The 16,787-nt window shown below is 42.1% G+C and overlaps 1 protein-coding gene across 1 annotated transcript; it reads right to left on the bottom strand.

Annotated features, from left to right (window-relative positions):
- Positions 1–706: 706 nt before the first annotated feature.
- Positions 707–14,962, bottom strand: LOC117545480 (KN motif and ankyrin repeat domain-containing protein 4-like). Its single transcript, XM_034215266.1, has 10 exons — positions 14,741–14,962; positions 9,777–9,856; positions 8,229–9,698; positions 6,815–6,890; positions 5,840–6,133; positions 5,599–5,683; positions 4,073–4,292; positions 3,847–3,989; positions 3,370–3,570; positions 707–2,091 (listed from the first exon to the last, which is right to left on the bottom strand). Exons 2-10 carry the CDS (start codon positions 9,790–9,792, stop codon positions 1,999–2,001), a joined length of 2,598 nt encoding a protein of 865 aa, XP_034071157.1. The 5' UTR covers positions 9,793–9,856; positions 14,741–14,962; the 3' UTR covers positions 707–1,998.
- Between the last annotated feature and the right edge of the window lie 1,825 nt (positions 14,963–16,787).

A 16,787-nucleotide genomic window follows, 5' to 3' on the forward strand; every position in this document is an offset into this window, starting at 1 on the left:
ACCATGGGTCATCCATACAGAGCAAAACTGATTTCCTTACTTGTGTCACTTGATTAGTGTTTTTCTGTCAATACCGCATTTCATCATACATGTGATGGAAAAGCAGCTGATTCCATCTTGATCTAACCATCTCTCTCCTTCTGAGGATATATATTTTCTCAGGATCATTACAGCGCCAGAACAGTCACTCAGCCAGGCCGGAAAGTATCCTCAGGGGAAATGAGATGGCTTTGCTCCGTGAGACAGAAACCCAGCCTGCTCCCCGTCTCCACTCAATCCTTTTTGTCTTATCTCGCCAACATAATCTTGAGTCCTTGCACGAAAAAAACTAAAACCTCCGTCCCTTACCGTCTCCCAGGGGGTTAGAAGGAGGAAGGCCACTCAAAATGCATCTGCTTTCACGTCTGACTGAGTCATACCAGCTGCCATACAGTGGGTTTGCATGTGAATCTCATCGTGTCCTCTCTCACAGTGGAATTAGTACACTTCTGTGGGAGTCATGTTTATAATTGTCTGGCACACTTGAAAGGGATTAGATCTAATCCCCTGGATAAGCTCATTTTAGAACTCCAGGTTTATGTTTATTGTTGCTCTCTGTATGTGTTGTACTGCTCTTGAATTGGCTGTCTTTAATAATGGCAAAATGGAGAAGCCATGCCCCCTGCTGGCCAGGTTTGTCACTACAGCAACAAAGATGACAAATGTGTTTCTTATGCCCCACCATATATAAGAGCATGTTCCGCTCTTTAAAACAAATCGGATTTGGGGTATTTTATTCTTAAAAGGCAGTTTATACATCAGTATAGCAAATACTAGCAAAATGGTTTATTGGCACCAAAATGTATTGTCTTACAAGTGTTTGCAACATTTTGCTTTTCATGTATATTTTTATATCTTTTAAAATTGCTAAGAATGTATATGATGATCGGTACGATTCTGAAAACAAAAAAAAACAGAATTTGTAATAGTTTTCAACATATACTTATGGCCCATACAATTTATCTAATAAACATATTTTTGTAAAGCTTTGTTTGCAAAGATAAGCTTGTATTTGGATGTGCAAAGATCAGAAATGTCTTTATATTAAAGGTCCCATGTCATGGCCATTTCTACTGATCATAATTCCATTGTTGAGGTCTACTAAAATAGATTTACATTGTTCAATGTTCCAAACTCACATTGGTTTCTCAAACAGCATCTCTGTATAGTATGTGTATTCACTCTCTGTCCTAAACGGCTTGTTGGAGCTCCTGCCCCCCCCCCTCCCTGTGAGCCCAGTGGCCTTCTGCGAGACAGCAAGACATAGCGAAACCCAGCCCGAACACACACACACCCACAGCCTGGCTGGGAGTTTGTGTGTGTGCTCACACACAGACTCACAGCCTCGCCGCGTCCCGCCGTCTCAGGGAGGAGAAAAGATTAAGTGTGTGTGTGAGGAAGTAACGGCTTCGCCGACGTAACTTAACGGCTCCGCGGATTGGACCAATTGGCCCATGGGGTCGTCGTTACGTCACTTGGTTCCCGGAAGAAAAAAATGAAAAAGAGAAATCTCTAACGAGGCGTTCTGGGGCAGCATAGACGGGTCTTTTCTGTGTTAGTTTTACTCCCTACAGGGTGTACTTTGAGGGTTTGTGACTCTGCACACCGTTTACTTGCATAAAAACCTTCATAACACAAGGGGACGGGTAATAACCGGAAAAGCATGACATGGGACCTTTAACATTAAAGACAAAAGTAAGCAGCACATTTATTGTGTACTGTATCAGGATTGATGGCACGGTAAGCTTTATCCCTTATACAAATTAATTTTCCTTAACTACATCATCCAATACAAAAACAAGCTAATGCTGGTGTTAATGTCCAGAAATCATAAAAAATATGACAGCAGAGGCTCAACCCAGGCAAACAGCATCAGCATTAAACGGGTTCAAAGTGCATCAGACAGAAAAGAGCAAATGTGAGAGCATCAAATATCTTCAGATTCTTTTTTCCAGTAGGCTACAAAGCTCGAGCTTTAGCATGGGCCTGCAGCAGGGCAGCAGTGTCAGTGTGGGAGCCTTGCATGGCGATGGAGAGAGCAGTTTGACCACGCTGGGGAACAAAAAGAAAGATAAAGATTAATATTTTATCTTAAAATAACAGCTTCAAAACTCATTTTGATGTTACACTCGCTTGTAATAGGGGAATGGCGTTTCTTGCTACTCTGTAACTAGAGCAGGTCTCACAAGTTCCAGGAGAATTATATACGTATTTTACAACGCTAAATAACTTTATTATAACTATTTAATGGAGAAATGTTTTCTACTTTTCACCTATGATTTTTGAAGGCTGTACTGCCTCAACTTTATCAACATTTGAAGTCTCATATATGAGCTGTCTTCCTTCTGTTTGTATCCAACAGTTCAAATGTTCGAATTACATTGAACCAGAATTGTCCCCCTTTTTTCTTTAACAGTGAAGAAAATTGGATATGTTAATGAGATATTGACCGCAAAACTCAAAATGTCCCCGGTTTTAATTTAGAAAATCTGGTCACCTTACCCTATTAGGAACCAGCCTTTTAGCCCTGTCGTTGTCATGTTGACGTTAGCATTTAGCGTAAAGCACCACTGCGCTAAAGTACAGCCTAACAGAGTTGCTTGGTGTTAGACTCTAGTTTTAATGGGAATCACTGCATCAAGGTACATAATTAAGGCTCCCCGCAGACAATTAAATAACAAAACTATTTGCAAGGCTACATTTATGTCCTTAGGAGAAACGTGGTAAGACTTAATTTCATCAGACTTAATTTAGTCTAATTAGTCAGGGTTTGTGTCAAGTTGAAACATGGTTCAAAATTGAGATAGGATACCTGTGGTTGATGGTGCTTAATTTAGTCTTGAAAAAAACTACTTTAGATGCAGACTGTGAAAAATAGAATAAACATTTGCGCCCTCTTGCCTACCTCCACTCGCTCCAGACTGGTAGATAAGGTACTGTTAGAGGATTAGCTCATCTCAGCACAGGGAGATTTGTTTTACTGTAGCCCCGATTAATCCTGGGAAAGCTTTATTCTGCTGCATGCAGATTGACAGTCCACCCACATCCATACAGTGTGAGTCAAAACATTGAAGCTTTCATACATCTAAGCTCCTTTTTGTGAGTAGAAAAGTAGATGCACTGTGTTCTTTTTGTTAACAAATATAACAGGATTTCACAGGAGAAATGGAGTTGGCGTCATCATATGAACACTATTTCTGTAATTTATTGTAGTGGAGGTGCTGCCTCCTGTATTATTTTTTGGAGAATTTCTTATCCAATTAACTGAGATTAATCCGGTCAAGGTTTAAAGGATTTTATTGGAAGGAAGTGTGTTTTCTGCAGTGTCACCTTGTCGGTCAGAGTGAGGTCACACTGGCTCCTCTCCAGCAGCAGCCTTGCGATGTGTGTGTGGCCCCTCTCAGCTGCGAACATCAGGGCCGTTGCTCCCTCTCTGTCCTGCAGGTTAATGTCTGCTCCACAGCTCAGCAGCAGACGAACCATCACAACCCGCCCATGTCTCACAGCCAAGTGCAGAGCTGTTTGGCCCGTCTGTGGAGCGGGACCGAAAATGACTACTTAGCGATTTGTTTAAAAGTCCATATATATTTATCTCTACATGTTTTGCCTCTTAATTGTATACTGTTTATCTTTAGATTCAGGTCATGCTATACAATTATTGTATTTTCATGTGGCAAATCAGTTACCCAGGATGACCCTTTAATGTTGTGTCAAAGTATATGATTTAACAATAAAAGTCCTCTCGACCTACAAATAACAACCCCACACCAAAAATGTGTCCTATTTAAGCCTCATTGGGTGTGTTACCTGGCTGGAGCGTATATTAATGTTGCTCAGCTCCATTAGCTTGCGGACCACCTCCATGCCGCCAGGTCCATCAGGGGCGGTCAACGAGGCGAGCATCACTGCGGTGTAGCCTGCGTTGTTTTGAATGCTCAAATCACCCACACCTGTATGGCAAAGAAATACGTTTTTCAGTGTTTCAAAGCCAAATACGTCTCTGTCCACTAGCTCTGCAACACACTGCTGTTACCTGTGTCCAGGATCAGGCTGACGATGCTGTAGTTGCAGTGGGACACGCTGTAATGCAGCACAGTGTTGCCGTTGTCGTCGGCCATGTTGATCAAGAAGGGCAGCAATGAAGGAGTGACTCTCTTCACTTCTCTCAGGTATTCAGCCACCATGCTGCACACTGAGGCCTCCTCTGCTGCCGCACTGAACCAGTGCTGGAACAACACGACCAGGGCCTTCCTCTGGGGAAACAAAGAGGGACACATAGGGAGAACTTTAGATCAAATTTGGCAAACACTATTCTATGCTATGACAAAAGACGGAGTTTGGTAGCCTTGTGAAGTAGCGTGAGATCATGGTAGTTTGTCATCTCAGTCAAGCTTTTTCAGCCTTCCCTGCCTTTCCTGCACTGTTCATCGTTTAGTAGGTTTTTTACTTTAAAGCTGTTCCACGGAAAAAAGTGGACAAGGGATGCAGGGACTTGGATCTAACTTCTAACTTTGCTCAGCTTTTTTCTCTGATAATTTAAAGTGGACCTATTATGCTATATTGGAAAAATATATTGTAGGGCCATACCTATACAAAACATGTCTGAAGTGTTTTGCTTAAAATACCAAACAGATCACCTATTGTAGCCATGCCTCATACTGCTCATACCCCCCTTTTGCAGCCCTGTTGGAGAAATGCGCATTTTGGGTCCTTAGCTTGAAAATGCTGCTGTGATAAAACACCATCCTGTTCTAAACCACATCAAGGATTATTTCTGAAACAGCTCAAATGCTTTTTCTCTTGCGGGTTTATCACAAGGTGAGTTCCTTTTTTTATTTCCTGCTTTTTAAACACATGTCCTCTCCAGTACAGGTTAGCTCTGAGTGTTAGCGAGGCTCGCTAATGTAAACAAAGACAAGATTACGTCCAAAACACGTCAGGCATTATTTCTGATAGCAACTTTCTGTGGGTCCGCCGACGATTTGACGTCATATCGGCAGCAAATCTGTATCCGCTCATTGTACCCCCTTTTTTTTTTAAAGATTTGGGTACGGAGGAAAAGAGAGAGGCTTTTATTTTCTGATGCTGCGTGAGTTCCCCGATGCACCGGGGACACATATTTATGTATAAAAGACATCAAAAAGTGCATTTTTGCATGATAGATCCCCTTTAACATCTAAATGTTGAGTGGGTTGTTATCCGGAGTCAACATATCTTCAAAGGGCTACTATGAACATTGATTCACGAGTTTCTTAGGTGCTGTTCAGTTGAGGCGGACATTTGCTCTACTGGTTTTTCTGATCACTTTTGACCCAAATGCCTAATGACAAAAATCAAAGAAATTGTATCGTAAAAATGTGGCTTAAAAACTGACCAAGCCTAGTCAGTCTACTTGGATTAATCGTTTGGATGAGTAGCATGCCTGCCTGTTTTAGCAAAAATGAAATAGTTTCAGAAGCAGCTAGCATAGAGCTGGATTCATAAGATTACTTTAATACTATACAGATACCATAACTGTAATAAGCTGAATGTTTCTTTGGAAGAATCCAGACTGCTCACCATGTCTTCATTGGGGTTGTCCATGTTGTCCATGTGATCTTTGAGGAACTGACAGGCAGCCAGAAAATCTGCATTCACCGTCTCCCTAGAGGAAGGAGTATGCGTGCATAAGGAAAGAGAAAAAAACCGAAGTAAAAGAAACATAGCCCCATGGGATGAAATAAAAACACAGGAGCTATTCTCTGAAGAGTAAACATCACAATCATAAAAAGTGATAAGGCGTTTGTTCCGGTTGCCTCACCCGCCCCCGGTGCTGGTTTGTGAGCCAGACTTCCCCTCCATCTGTTCTCCTGGGGGTTCCGTTTTGGCTGTTTTCTCAGCTTCCACAGACGCTACGCCTCCATCTGTCCGCTCTGATCCTGCTCCTCCCGGTATCATCTGTCCGTCTGGGCTCGTGTACCTCAGTCCCTCAGACAGTCTCAACTCTGGGTCTGCTTCTTCCTGGGGAACAGCCATCTCCGTAGGGCGGATGCTACTTTGATTTTGCATGCTTTGGTTCACACAGTCTTGCCCAACCAGATTTCCATTTTGGGGACTTTAAAGAAAATAATGTAAGAAGAGGACAGCAAAACAATTAACCACCACTCAAAACGCTGGTACATTTCGGCAGATGAAAATACACCCATCAGATCTGTTAAAAGGACAAAGTTCACCTTTTTTTCTCATCGCAGTGTCTGAGTTGGCTCATTTTGGAAAAAGACAACGATTTTTCAATGACAGATAGCCATATGGCATTGCCAGGTCTATCTATAATCACATGTTGTTGTTTTTTTTAAATCTGCGTAGTTTTGTCCACATTCTTCGAAGACATTTCTTGCAATATTCATATTTATACTTATAAATTAAGAATATCATCCTTTTAAGAATGCCTTTTATGTGTTGATTCATAGAACTTCAACTCAAGAGACTCGATATATTTATAAAGGAGTAATCCTTTAGCTAAACTGGAAACTTCCAGTGTCACTTTTTCCACTTTTTTTGCCAGTATTTTTAAAGTAATAAATAAACTCTCTTTGGAGGCTTTGGTAAATGGCAAATGTTTTTCTTCCTTAACCGACAACTTCAGAGGGATTGGCATTCATCCACAATCTTAAATGATGGTGTTTGTCTCAGGCAAAGTAGCTTAAACAACCTCAAGTTAGTATGTCTGTCAACCAAAACTATGGTTTAAGCAAAAATCATAACTCTAAACGTTGGGGGCGAGTTATTTACTAACCCATCATTAACACCCACAGAATGGAGGCTTTTTGACATCAGGGCGCATCCGTCTGTCCGCATGGGGGATTTAGAGGCTGCGTGGAAGACAAACAGAGGGTATGATGAAATATTACAACACGGCTGAACAACAACATTACATGCCCGTTAGGAACACATCAGCATGCTTTATGGCTTATTGTCATACTTTAAGAGATAAGTATTTCTTCACAAAAGCTATTTAGTCAGAATTGTTTATACTGAAAAAGAAGAGAGTAAATTAGTCAGTGAATTGTGAGCCTAGATGTGACAGTGGAACATCATGATGTAGCCTTGATGGTAATAGACATAAATGTTCAGGACTTTGAGTAAAAGAAAATGATTATTTTGTCAAATTGTATGTGCTGTTAGACAGTCTTCATGAAAGGGGAATGAGCTTGTGGTTTCAAAAATATGATGTTTCCATTGCTGTAGTTCTTAGCATAAACAAGTTAATTCCAACTCTGTTTTACACAGATTGTTCCACTACACAGAGCTCCTATGCCTAATCTAACAAAAATAACAAAAACTTAAATATTTAACTCTCAAGGCTTCAATTTAAAGCATTTAAAATTTTAAACATTTTATATTTTTGAATATTTCATATTCATTTTGTGATCAAAGTTCAGATTCTGCTGATACCAAAGAGTATAATATACACATTCTTCCGCTAAGTTTTAACTGCTTTGACCAGCCATAGTTGTAAATAACTAGACATGTTCTCCAAAGATAAACTACGAGTAAACTATCAGATTCCAAACTAAAACTAAAGTGGTTGTTTTGCCTTGTAGTGTACCAATGTACTTCTTCTTCAAATATATAAGATCAAATCACAAAATTAGTGTTCAATCTTAGAGTCACGAAAAAAAAAGTGGATATTGTCTCTGTGACGTCGCTCATTGGTTTGTGGAATATGGTTTGAAGCCCAGACTTTAGTCTTGACATTTTCAATCGACCATAATGTTCCAATTAACATCCATGAACTGATAACACACTGTGAAAAAGTAAAAGTTCTAAGACAAAAACCATGACAACACCGTGGTACCAACCTGTCAACAAGAAGTTAGCAACGCCTTTAGTATACCTTGCTTTATCATCTAATTCAGTCCCAATGGGATCATGATTGACTAAATGGACATCATGTATATTGAAGGTATATTGAGAAAATACAATTTTCAGCTAAATATTTATGTTACTAATAAATTAGGTGACAAGTAGGATGGTTTTCGTGTAGACTTCTATACAATTACACTTGTGAAGCAGTAATGTATTGGCTTCATTTTTCAGACTTTAGTAGATAAGAAGCAGACATGGAGCATCTATTATTTGTATTTTCATTATACAACTATGCTTTAATCATTGCAGTGACATAATGTAACATCTGTGGACTACAGTACCTCCATGTTGGATACTCTCTTCACCACTGCATCCATGTTGGGTGTAGTAGGATGTAAGGATGTTCACAAGTCCCATCATCTCCTGCTGCAAGGCGTTGACTTTGGGGTCAGGGTGCTGTAGAGGTTTACCCTCACTTCCTGACGCATGTTCTGCACACAAACACTCCCACTGCTTATACAGCAGCCTCTTGATCTGTGTTATATGATGGGCAACCACTGCTGTTTCTTCTGAAGAGTCTTCAGGTTTAACAGACACTGCCAGGTCTTGTTGTTGACTTTTTTGTCCATTTGCAGAAACAGTTCTTGCATCTGGACTTGACACTTTGATATATGGTTCAAGGGATCTCACAACAGTGTCATCTCCATCCTGTTCTACCAGCACCCTCTCTGCATGAACCCACACTGCAGGGTTCCTAATAAGGTTCTCCATCTTCTCATCTTTCCTCCTGCTCTCCTCTTGCTGCTCCTTTAGCAAACCTAAAGCTCTATGTAGCTCTAGGCCAGTCTCATGGAGCTTCTGCTCCAGCATAGCTACCTTAGCCTGCAGGGACGTCACCGTCAGCAGCTCATCCAGATCTGTACTAGTCCTCCACTCGTGCATGGGATTAGAGTCCTCGCGACTGATCTGGTGATTTCTAGGAAACATGACGTGACTTTCATGTCGAGGCCTTTTGATATCCATAATGCCGTAATTGGAGGAGGTGTTACGGTCTGTGGTTCCATTCATTGGTGGGGTTTGAATCTGTGGTTTTAATCCCAGTCGGAGCCTTTCTCTTTCCTCCTGAAGGATGCAGATATGCGCCCTGAGCTCTGGAACCACCCTCACCTCCATCTCCAGCTCCCCCACACGTTCGAGAGCCTCGGTCAGGCGTCTCAACAGCCCTGAGCAGTCCTGGGGTCGAGGGCTGTCCGAGGAGTAGAACACGTCTTCACAGGAGGGGTTTCTCTCCCCAAGGTGGTCCCTCGAACTCCGGAGGCTTCCGGGCTCGTCTGTGGACTCTGATCCCTGCCTCAGTAATACTGTAAGTGGCATACTGGAGGCCCGGAGGAGATGAGGTCTGATGTGCTCACCCAAAGGTTGCTCATCAAACTCCTTGATTCTGGCCTCCATCTCTGCCAGAGATCGGAGACCTGTGGGAGAAAGTTGGGATCTCTGATCATTTGCACAGGAATTGTAGCCATAGTGATGGGCGTCTGACAGTCTTGACCTTGGGCCAAGAGCTCCAGTAGATCCCCAGGGGCTTGGGCGGTACCCGCACCCAGAAGGGTTGAGGTGCCTGGGAAGAGTGCTGGCTCGGGGGCCTTTGCTTCGACGCTGGATTGGTACTCTTTTGATTGTGTTGCCTTTCTCTATGTCATCCACGTATTTGAGGAAGTCCAGGTCAAGTTGAAAGCCATAAGGGGTTTCCACTGAGTATGGGGGCTTCCCTCTAGTTCCATTCCCAGTGGTTTTACGGTGCAAGATACTTCCTGTAAACATTAAAACAGTAATTTAGTATCCTTAACCAATTAGGAAAAAATGTGTCATGTTTTGGACATTTTTTGTACCATTTTGTCCTTCCATCACTTTTTTGTTGTCAGTTGTTCAAACAATTTGCTGCCACATTATCTGGTTGGACTTTTGGTACCTGGCAAAACAAACAAAATAAAAAAATACATTAAATTGTATGAGGGACACATGGAGAACACATGTTAGTTTGTTTTTTACAAGTGTCAGAATTGGTAACTGTGTGGTTATACAAACAATAATAATTAGATTCATGAATCCTTTGTGGGAACAGATATATTTTGGCAATGACATTCACTCGAGGTTTAGCTGTGGTATTTTTGGTGGGAGACTTCATCATATTTTATTGACCAGACGGAGGAGCACTCTAAACAGCAAAAAACCTTTTTTGTACTCCATTCACAATCGGCCTCTTATTCATTCTCCCACATGTAGCAGGAAGCACCACAAACATTCAATTACACTTCAATGATTTTTCTCTTTTGCTCAGTCCCATTCTCTTACCAAATAATTCTGTTTTTCTCACACTCTCACTGCTTCATTTCTTCCATGCACAGGCTGCTGTTATTCAACAGTGGCAGGCCTGATGTTCACTTGATTACAGCCCTGCCATCCAGGACCAGAGCTGAGAATAGCTGAGGACTCTTCAGCTCAGCAGCTATGGCCAGCGGTGAAAAATATACTCCTACAGACATAAATACAGACAACCATTGTTGTGACTCACTACTTCCCTCCCTTGCTCTCTCCGTGTCTCCTACTAGGTCTACAGTCTCTTTGTCAGATTATTGGTTCACCTTTACCTAACTGTCTTTGAATGTAACTTCCTTCTCCGCTCTTTTTCATAAAAGTACATTTCTTCTCTATTCTGCTGACTTTCCATTTGACTCTTCATATAATAGAGAATGGTCTATAGTACAGTTATGGCTGCCCTTACTTCCTACCTCCCTCCTCCCATGCCCCCCCCCTTTCCTGACCACCAGCCCCTGTGACAGCTCGATGTCCTCTTGAGGCACCACAGCCACCGAGCCGCAGCCCCAAACAATGTCAGCTATGCAGTAAACAGACAAACACCGCCAAATGGCTCTGCTGGGAATTTTGACAACCGATATTCACACAATCTCTGATGACGAGCTAAGTTTAAAAAACTGCAATAAACAGATACTGGCGCGCACATGTACGTGTACATGTTCACGTGAAATGTTGCAAATGTACGTGCAGAGATGCAGGTCCCACATGAACATTATCTATACATGTGGTTCTACACCAGGGCTTATTGAGGTAGTTCCAGGAGACCCCAAGAAGAATGGGGAATATTTTCATAGCGGGATTGATAAAGGAAATGTCATTACTACAATTCAAAACCAAAAAAGGTTTTGACACTAGAAAGAAAAAGTGAAGAAAATAATGATAATCAGAAATATGAGGCCAAATGTTGTTACTCCACAGCTTCAGACACGATGCAAAGTGCACATTTATATTGGTATCATAAAAGTAAACAACTCTAAAAAAAAAAGTCTAAAAACCCTCATCAAATATAAACTTTGAATTAACTAATCATGTAACCACCCATTTTTTATATTTTAAAATAATTATTTTCTTGATAGGATTTGCCACAGTAGAATTCCTTCTTACTGTATGTTCTCTTCTGTCCCTTACACAGAAACCTGATACATGTGGTATACTGTACATTGAAACTGATACTGTACATTGAAACTGATACAGTACGTATGTTGTTAATGCCAGTGGGCCTTTATGATGTTGAGTGGAATCTTTCAGCACTCGATCTGACAAGTCTAAATTTAGCCTATACACGTGGGTGTTAAACTAAAGTACATGTCTAGAGATGAGACCCGGACATGTGTCTTCATTTTACAGTAAATTGAATGCCATTAAATGCCCTCACTGTAGAAAAACCACCTGGGAGGACAAGAAGATCAATCATTTTGTCTCGAGCTAGAGAGGCATTAAGAGGGAACAAAAGAGCCTAATTTAGACTACAGGCAGGGTTGTATTCACCATTGACTGTGTAAATCTGCACTGTACAGCAGAACACCTGTTACTGCTGACATCTCTATCGGCCTCACTGAGATCTCAGTCATTAGGTTGAGAATGCAGGCTGCTGGCAACAGTTCAAGAGAAATTATTTTACATTTGGGCCTCGAAGCAAAGAGGTTTCATCCCACAATTTGACATCTACCTTGGAGAAAGTATTTCTAAAAAATGAGTTATTGCAGACGTTGGAAAATATCCACTTTCATTTGTTTGTTTAGAGTTGAGAAGAAGATGAATATCATTCTCTTTTTCTGTACGTTAAATGTTAAGCTACTAGCTGGAAACTTAGCTTAGGTTAGCACAATGACTGGACACGGGGGAAATAGCTAGCCTGGGTTTGTTAAATCACAACTAAAGTTTGTATTTATCAAACTAATTATATTAGATAAAGCAGCATTAGTGAGGCATTGATGTGCTTGTAGGTTTTTCTACCTTTAGAAAGATACAGGCTAACTTTTTCCTTCCCATCTTTATGCTAGGCTAAGCTAGCTGTGTCATGGTTGTAGTAGCTTCGCATTTTTAGCACAGCTAAGAGAGTTGTATGGATACTGTTATTGAATCTGTATAATAACATTCAGAATCAGAAATGCATATTTTAATACCATTCATCGTCCTGCATTCAGACAATAATGCAAACTCCTGCAGCCCACACGTTTCTTACTTAAGATAGACTGTCTGACCGGTTAACCACAGAGGAAACAATATAGAGTTAGAGATAGGGAATTCCCAAGAGTCATTGCCTAACTGTCTACACAATTATGTGGCACAGGTTTTAATTGTGTATGCTAGGATAAGTAGGCCCACCTCACAGGAAACACAAGAAATTAAACATAAAAAATGTGCCTTACCCCAAAATGGCCCCAGCCAATGCTGCCTCTGCAGTCTGCACATATTGAACTCAATCCAAAGTCAAGCATCAGACCGAGTTATATTTTTTATTGACTTTCAAAATCAATGTTTCCTTTGTATCCAGCTAAAGCTCTGGCTGTTTTTCAGGAAATTTAGGAAATGGCAAAGCTTTTTTCAGGGTCTCTTTTACTTTCTTTGGGTTGTTTTCATCTTTCTGTTCCCACAACAGCTGCTCTCCCCCTCTCTGTAAATGTGTCCCTCCTCACACAGACCCTTAGATGTCCTGCATCAGCAAAAACCTCATAATCGCAACATCTCAATCCACAGCATTCTTTACTAAAGCCACAAATTAAATTTGAACTCATGATACAGTAAGACTGGCGACCTAAGTCTGAAGCAATGCTAAATGCTTCAACCTCAGATAAGGACTATGGGTTCATTCTAAATTCCAAATGTAGGTCAATAGCAGCTAACCTATGGATTAGTAACTGGTGGTAGTAGCAAAGATATGTATCATTGCTCAGTTTTAGCCGTGCTAGCGGCATGGCTCTGATGACAATGTTAGTTGGTTGTTCTGCCACTTTGGATACAGATTTGACCTTATAGTCTTGGTCGCCAGATGACCAATTCTTAAGACTTTGATGATCCAAGGATTTTTTGTTTAGTGCCACCAGGAGGTTGAAAAAAAATAAAAAAATTGCAAAACTAATGACATTGCCAACAGCCTCAGCTCTAGCCTGTTTTTTTTACTTTTTAGCAAACATAAGCATGCTAACGAACTTAAATAAGACGTGAGCATAGCATTGTCATTGTAAGCCTGTTACCAAAAGGATGTTAGCATCTAGTTCAAATCACACCTGTGCTCTAAATGCAACCTCACAGTTTTCTATTTTTTACAATTTAAGGCACCACATACATCAATAACTTTGATATGTTTGTTTCCATGGGTTAACATGTGGTGACCTTGCAGAGCTGTCAGTTTGAATTCCATATCACATTGTCCCAGCCACCATCCCATGTGTTCTGTGTTTGAACAGAGCCTCTTCTTGACACTACTTTAATGTGTGCACTTTGAGACACTAAATATAAGCCTGAACAGTGAGAAACTGTTTCCCCATGGTCTTTGCCAATCTCTGTCAATCTGTCTGTACACTTTGTATATCTGCATGTTTCCTTGTTTTGTTCCCGTAAAAATCATTCCTTTCCTCTACTTTGGGCTGTACAGACTGCGGTTCTCTCCAGTGCATAACTCTAAACCTTGACTTCTGTTCAGAGTTGATTTAGGAACTAAAACCAACTGTTTGGACTCTTTTTTCCACTCCAGCTCCCAGATCTGTCTGTTCTTTTTCTGCCTCCAAAGACGTCCTAGAAAAAGTTCTATGATGTGTATTTAAGTTTGTATGTCTAAGTCTTTGGATTTTAGACTGCTTGACTCCTGGTCTTTGTCCAACAGCAGCAGAGTCACAGTTACATTGTGGCATCTAAGCCCGGTTGTGTGGTATGTGGAGCCAAAGCTCATAGGATGAAACAGCTGCCAGGGGCTTCATGCAAGAAAGAAAACTATGGTATGTTAACATGGAAAGGTTAAAATAGAAAGCTGCCGTGTGTGTGTGTGTGTGTGTGTGTGTGTGTGTGTGTGTGTGTGTGTGTGTGTGTGTGTGTGTGTGTGTGTGTGTGTGTGTGTGTGTGTGTGTGTGTGTGTGTGTGTGTGAGTGTGTGTGTGTGTGTGTGTGTGTGTGTGTGTGTGTGTGTGTGTGTGTGTGTGTGTGTGTGTGTGTGTGTGTGTGTGTGTGTGTGTGTGTGTGTGTGTGTGTGTGTGTGTGTGTGTGTGTGTGGCTTCACATTGATTTCTGTACATGAAGTGTAAATCAAATGTAAGTATATTCCAACTTTTAATCTTTAAAATCAACTTAGTCTCTTGAAAGCCTTATTGGTATTCAGCACAATTTGTTAAATCACTTTATTGTCAAAAGCTACTCGACCCTGAATTTAAATAAGCGTGTCCCAAATTCAAAAACCTTCGAGGTCAACATCTAGCATCTATCCGATCCAACTGTCCTCCGATGAGTAAGATATATGAGATGAATATTAAACCAGACCTTACCTGGTGGCAGCAGTTATTTCCACTCTGTTTTGGTGATGTGAGGGCGTCAGACACTACAGGCTGCTCTCAGCTCCGTCTGTCTGTCTCCTCAGAGGGCAGGGGGGTGCTGTCAGGGAGAGAGGCATGCCGCGGCTGTTTAGTGAATGCCTATGTGCAGCTCCTGCCATAACAGAAGCTGGGTTTGCTCGCGTGTAACAGAGAGCAGGGTGGGGCTTGTGAGCATTAAGCCTTCCTACGATGAGAAGTCATAAGTGGGTGGCTAGGCGTAGACAGCCACACCCATTCCTTCAGACGACAGCAAATAGAAGTTCAGAGGAGTTGCCGGCCGGGAATGACAGCACTTCTTCTGGGACCATGGTGAAAACATCTCAATATATGGAGCATCTGGCAAAGGCAAGCAAAAGAAAGTACCAGAGTCACCTTACTGTGTACCATCCATAATCCTCTCAGATAACATCAGTGGCCAAGCAGTGCCTCAAAGACCCCCCTCGGTCAGAATGTGTAACCCTACCCAGTGTTATTTGGTCTCTGTCCTCTATAATCAAGTAACGGGTGGAGAGCTGAGGGCTTGGCGTCTATGAGGGTTCATTCTCTCAGTGCATACCTCTCATTCTTCATGGATCCACTTTCAACCCACAACACATCTTCCTTTGGGGCAAAGCCATCATGCCATATTTCTTCTGCTCCTCTTAAAGGCAGTGGACCACCCGGAGACTGTATAACTGTATATAGACTGACTGAATTTGCATTATGGTTACTACTTTAGTTCATTTCATTTTTGTTATTCAGTATGTGAACGCATATGTTCATAAAATAGTGTGTGAGCTTAACTGTATTAAACTAAAACGGACCCTTTTTTGTTGGCTTTTATTTTTATTTTTTTTAAACTGCAGTATGTGCTCATTTGTTTCATTGTTGGTGTATAAGCTACTGCCTGAATATGCTGAGGACACATTACATGTTTCTGTTGTTTTATATAATACACTACAAGGGCACCTATTATGCAAAATGCACTTTTTGATGTCTTTTATACATAAATATGTGTCCCCGGTGTGTAATTATTACTGGCCCCGTGCATCTCCTAATCGTTATAACCGGCCTGCTCTCGTCTATCCCACATGTTCCACTGAGATCCAACATCTAGTTACAGGCGGCCTGTGGAACTGCCAGTCAGCTGTTCCTAAGGCTGACTTAATTTCTGGCTACTCTTCCCTGCAGTCTCTGGATTTCCTTGCTCTCACTGAAACCTGGATTACTCCATCCAACACAGCCACCCCAGTAGCTCTCTCCACAGCATATTCCTTTACCCATACACCCAGACCCACTGGCAGAGGAGGTGGCACTGGTCTCCTGCTCTCTCCCAAATGGAGCTTTTCCGTCTTCAAGCTACCTAACTTCACTCCTTCCACCTTTGAATTCCATGCCGTTACTGTACCCCAGCGTTTCTCAAAGTGTGGGGTGCACCCCACTGGTGGGGCGCAGAGATGTGATAGGTGGGACGCGATGAACGGGAGATCTTTTTTTTTTTAAAAATACATTTTTTGGACCTCAGGCCAAAATCGAACCTGGGTCCTCGCGGGCGGTAGTGGACTGTTACAGCCGGAGACTCGCAACGGCGATGGACTTTCACAGCACCGGAGCTGCCGCGGGTGTTTGCGGCGGCGGATGCGGTACCGGCGGCGGATGCGGTACCGGCGCAGCGGCACTGTGAAAGTCCACGGCCCACCTATGCCAAAGCCAGCGGCCCAACAACGGCAGCGGCCCACCAACGGCAGCGGCCCACCAACGGCAGCGGCCCACCAACGGCAGCGGCCCACCAACGGCAGCGGCCCACCGGGAAGGTCCCGAATCTCCCGATGGCCAACCCGAGCCTGCTCACACACACAACTGAAACCAAAATAATTTACAGACATATGTAAAAATCTCTCATACACACACATGAAACGCTCTCTCACACACACACACACACACACACACACACACACACACACACACACACACACACACACACACACACACACACACACACACACACACACACACACAC

The sequence above is a fragment of the Gymnodraco acuticeps genome, unplaced genomic scaffold (assembly GCF_902827175.1).
Source record: "Gymnodraco acuticeps unplaced genomic scaffold, fGymAcu1.1, whole genome shotgun sequence".
NCBI classification, from domain to species: Eukaryota; Metazoa; Chordata; class Actinopteri; order Perciformes; family Bathydraconidae; genus Gymnodraco; species Gymnodraco acuticeps.